The 5321-nt window shown below is 39.0% G+C and overlaps 1 protein-coding gene and 1 long non-coding RNA gene across 2 annotated transcripts in view; one reads left to right on the forward strand and one right to left on the reverse strand.

Annotated features, from left to right (window-relative positions):
• The window catches only part of LOC147817185 (uncharacterized), a 4747-nt gene extending 3132 nt beyond the window's left edge, over nt 1-1615 (forward strand). The window contains exon 2 of the long non-coding RNA XR_015436582.1: nt 1296-1615. This is a non-coding gene — a long non-coding RNA (uncharacterized LOC147817185). The remainder of the gene's footprint in view (nt 1-1295) is intronic.
• A 405-nt stretch (nt 1616-2020) lies between these two features.
• LOC111647777 (synaptic vesicle glycoprotein 2B-like) overlaps nt 2021-5321 on the reverse strand; it is a 35633-nt gene continuing 32332 nt past the window's right edge. The window contains exon 15 of the mRNA XM_023397441.2: nt 2021-4718. Within this exon, the coding sequence (XP_023253209.1) occupies nt 4535-4718 (184 nt within the window). The 3' untranslated portion in view covers nt 2021-4534. The remainder of the gene's footprint in view (nt 4719-5321) is intronic.

Below are 5321 nucleotides of genomic sequence, written 5' to 3' on the forward strand. Positions count from 1 at the left end.
CTGGTTTATCTTGTTCGTCTATTGATAGATAGAAAATACTGCCTGCTTAGACTTGCAGTAAAAGGATATAATGTGTATACTGCAACATGATATAGATAGATAGATAGATAGATAGATAGATAGATAGATAGATAGATAGATAGATAGATAGATAGATAGATAGATAGATAGATACTTTTTTTTATCCCCTAGCTCCATTAGGGATCAAAGGATCTCCTGAACCTCTCTGTTCTGCAGCGCAGTGAGATGAGACTTTGCTGCAGCTGTAGCTGCTTCTCTGTCCTGCCAGAATGTTGTGGAGAGGATGGTTGGTATTGTCCAAGATGGCCTCCATCTTACATTGCATGCGTCTCTCCACAACAGTCCTGAGTGAGTCCAGGTTGCCTCACATTACCATCTCGTCCTCAGCTGTTAAAGCTGTAAAAACACTGGTTAGGGTGTGCGTGTGTGTGTGTGTGTGAGTGTGTGTGAGTGTGACACAAAACTCAATTCCATAAGAGAGGCCTGATTTTAATCTCACAGTGGTGTCATGCTGCCCCCTAGTGGACTTTCAGCGCATTGACATTCCTGCAGTACAGTTATCTGTTTGCCTCTGCCAGGATATTTGTCTCTTATCTAGGAGGCTTTTTACAGCTCTCTATCCTCTGCCTGTTCTCTGTGTAGTTTATCCATCTGGTCACTGGTTGAACTCCTGCCTGGTTTACATGTTTTGCTCACATGGTGACTGTTTCAGTGTTAGAACAGGGAAAAGATTCATGCCGCCAAAGATGGAAATAAAAGCTGCAGATAGTCTTGTTGCCTGTTTGAAGAATAGAAGAAAAGTTCATCCTCTTGAATCAGAATCAGGCTCAGTTCTTGTATATTTCAGATGTGATGTGAAGATGAAGAAATAAAAGCAGTCAGCCGACGAGACAAGTCGGACATAAACTAACCGGACAACCACATTTAAAAGCAACACCTGATGTATCTGTTATACAGTTAACAGCACAGGTTCAACTTTGATCAACTGTATGTGTGTTTTACCTTCAAATGAAGTAGTAAATTCAGACTGTAAATTTATGATCATCTGACCTCAAGTTTCCTTCTCAATTACACATGAGGCTTTGGTGAAAGTTCATATTCTGCCTTGTTGCTCAATGGGTTGACGTTGGCTATATCTATTACTCCCTCTTACTTCCACTTTCCCACGCTGTCAAATTCCCTCCTTTCACAACCCTGACATCACTGTATTTGACCAATGACCAGTGACTGGCTGCTGTTCTTTGAATATCATTGCAATTCTGCCCGTCTTTCAGAACTACTCTTGTGCAGCCCACCTCCTCCCCATCACCACCATGACTTCCACGGTGTCCGGAAGTTTCCGTCACCCACCGGCTGACAGTGTCCAGACTCTGGGGGATAATGTCATACAGGCCTACGCTTAATGAGGATGCTTCAAGTCGATGGAGTCTACTCACCAAAACTCTCTCTGTTGCTTACCTTGATAAATTTTGTTATTCACTTCCATTTGATCTCTTCTTATTGGACTATTTTTAGCGATGTCCCAGATCTGAGTTGTTATGTTTGTGAGTACAATGGCCAGAGATATGAAAATAAATCATAGTTTTTACTCCAACTTCAATGTTGTGGTTGTTGTCTTACTTTTGTCAGACCTGCACCAGAGTGAAGGTGATACATAAATGATATATTTATAGTAACTAATTTTAGACGTAATTTTTGGACATTATTTTAAAAGTAAGTTGAGACTAAATACCATCCACATTCATCATCTTTAAGTGTCAGAAGGATTGATTATTTCCCATGATCAATCCAAACATCTACATCAGTGACACCCTTAAAAGTAAAAGGTAGAATTTATGAATTCAACTGTGTTGACCATCAGGTGGGTGTCGTATTGTGTTCCTCTTTATGGTTAGAGGCTGAGGGATGGTTAATCATAATCATGATTTGGGCCTTTAATTTACTGTCTAATTGAACTCTATATGTGATGCACTTCATCAGAAACAAATGTAGACGGATGTTAGTGCACTGATGAACTCATTTTATTGGTCTGATTTGTCACAGCCACAAATACACATAGCAACAGACAGAGATGGAGTCAAACAGTGAGACATTTTACATTGGTAGGATTTCTCCTTCTCCACCAATGAAAAGAAAGAGAGTGATTTGAAATACAAAATATCCAAACAAATAACAGATTATGGCTTTTTGTCTCTGCTTCACAGAAATGTCAGACACAGACAACAGGTCCAAATAAATAAAGACAGGAAGTCATAAAAAGACACACTATTCATAAGCCATTCCCAACACTGTACATCAAACAAACAAAAACAAACAGTACTAGCAACACGTTCATAGACGATCATACACAACTAGACTTGGGCTCATTTTGGTGATTTGCAAGCAGTGAATCTTTACTTAAAAAAAAACAAAAACATTATCATACCATTGCCATTAACTTCTATTAAAGGGGATTTTTTTTTACTGCTGTAGCATGTTGGCTTCTGAAGGCAAATTGTAGTTTCCATAAGTTTGAAAAATGTTCTTTTAATGTGAGTTTGGTACATGAAACCTTTGCTTGGTGGTTGTGGATAATCAATTTGCTAGATGGCATTTGGAAATTCACAGAAAATCATGTCAATTAAACCTTGAACCTTATGATATATTATGAATTATAACTTCAAATGAAGTGCTTGTCAGATCATCAAACAGCATTCAGATCCCCCTCCCCACACCGGTCCAATGTCTGAATTGGGGGGCTGATTTGAAGTAGTAATTGACCAGATGTGCAGAGGTGAAAAAGTCAGTCAGTCAGTCATTGCTTTATCTTTTCTTTTTAGTTCTATGAATCACCATTGATGAAAGAAATGTCATTGGAACAGCTAATAATAAAAATAAAAGCAGATGATACAGCCAGACAAAGCAGCAGCCTATCACAGAAGTTTCTCATCTTACAGTGAGACAGTAAACAATTTCAGATTCAAGATCACAGCCACGGTTTGGTCAAAGCAAAGCAAACAGAGGAAGGAAGATCTGCCTCATCCATCTGGTCTAAACAGGATCTTCAGTTCAAACTAAAAAAGTCTCTTTGGAAGACACTGAACACTCTGCCCCATGTACAGCGTGTAAGCATGTAAATTAACAACATATCCTGATTATCTTTATAGAAAGTACAATCACATTTCCTACAAAATATATTGCTGTTGCAGCTTAGTTGTGTAGAAATGTTATTTCTAGGGAATAGGGTTGAAATAGCAAAACTTTGAATAATAAATTGTACGACTTCAATTTAAGGTCACAAGAAATATAATTATTTTATTACTGTTTTCTCATTGATTAATGTAAAAATGCTCGTCACAGGTTGATGTACTCAACATTCTGATTTTGTGTGACCATTCAACAGTCAAAACCTAAAAGTACCTAAAAAATAAATAAAATGGTTCATGATGAAGTTTTGAATGGCTAAAATGATCAATTGTCAAAGCTAATCACCTGTCTACTCCATTCAGCACTTCTTTAGTCATTAGCCTACTACTGTAGTTATTCCCCAACTCAATTCACATCTTACAGCACTGTCAAGGCCAGAGATAAAGTAGATTCAACCTGTGTTTAGAAACTGCGTGGAGGTGAAACCAATATTGACCTTGTGCCTACGTTGAAAGGCAGAGTCAGACAGAGACTGAAAAGCAAATGCGCACAGTTTTACTCACATATATTTTGTCTGTGTAAGTCAAATGAGAACGTACTTTCTCTCTACTAATGAACCCAAGAACAGGAAGAGGTGATAGTGCTCATGCAAAACATACAGCACAGGAGACAAAATGTTGGACTTCAACATACAAATAAGTAGCTGTTTCACTTCAAGTAAGTCATCTGTGTGTATGTCATTCTGTAATGTTATTTGAATCATGGGTATTGTAGTGCTGAGGTTACAGGACTACTTGATGCTGTGAGCGATAGCTTAGATTCCCTTCTTTATAATGCAGGACAAACACAGCTCTGAGTGGCTCAGCACTGTTCTTGTGCTGGTGGCTCAGCACAAGAACAGTGTTTTCAAGGATAACTGACAGTAAGTGGAGAGGAACTGTAACTTCTAAAAATTCAACATACCTCTTTCACAATTTCATTTGCTAAAATAGCTGTAAAGCCTAAAAATGTGCCGGTCACAGAAAGCATTTGGCCAGTATTTGACATGACTCGCCATAATTCAAGGAACCACTGGTATAAAGGCAAGTAGCAGAGAATGTGACGACCAGTTATATCATGTGATTTAAGCCTCAAGCGGCATTTACACAAAAATAACATTAAGTCCATTTTGTCTTAACAGATAAATTGCATCACAGCATCAGAAAAAAATCCAAACTCTCAGCCTCTTTTTGAACATTGTAACTTGTACGACTAAACCCCAACCCCCCGCTACCTTTGTAGAACGTGTACAAAATGAAAATGGTGCTGCAAATGAAAAAAAAAATAGAACTTGGTATTTTACATTTAACAGGCATGAGTTTTTTCTATTCTTGCTTTCAAAATAAATTCACTGGAGGATTTTGTCCTGCGTGTCAGGTAGTTTGAGAGCCACGAGGCCACCGCACACCAGCGCTGTGAAAGACAGCAGGATGGGGACGGCTGTGGTGATGCCCACAAAGCTGGAGAAGATTGTGCTGCCAAGGATAGCTGCCAGCTTACAGAGAGCGTTCAGCACGCCAAACGCTGTGGCCCTGCGAGACCAAGACAAGACTTGGACTTTAGAAAACCCCTGAAACTGACACTATCACCATTAGTTCTGAAGATGTTTAAATATGACATGCATATCAGATACAACACATTTGTGTACTACAATAGAATCATTCAGTATCATTGTTGCCAGTGTCTTCATCTGACACATACACGTAAATGTCAGTACCTTTTAGAAGCAGGATACAGCTCCACGGTCACCACCTCGATGCCGTTCCAAGCAGCTACACTGATGCCACAGAAGAGACACTGTAGAGCAATGATTGCTGACTGGCTGAAGCTCAGGAACAGGAAGAAGGTACAGCCTGCTGAAGTCAGCATGGAGCCACCTGAGGAGATCACATAATCCTCACTGATTCATGAATTTTCTGTTCATCATTCAACTCTAGCTAAAAAAAAAATACAAATAGCATCAACTGTCTAGTAAGAATTTAAATGTCTCATATAGTATAAAGGTAGATCTCCATGTGTTGTTTGATTATAGATCAGGTCTAGGTTCTATATTAATGCTGTCAAAGTATCAAAGCCTCAGTCCACAGAGAAATGCACACAGCCTGTATTCAGAACCTGAGCCTTAAAACCAGCCG

Source organism: Seriola lalandi, unplaced genomic scaffold, assembly GCF_002814215.2.
Source record: "Seriola lalandi dorsalis isolate HSWRI2012SDOR001 ecotype SW California unplaced genomic scaffold, Sedor1 jcf7180002055008, whole genome shotgun sequence".
Lineage (NCBI taxonomy): Eukaryota > Metazoa > Chordata > Actinopteri > Carangiformes > Carangidae > Seriola > Seriola lalandi.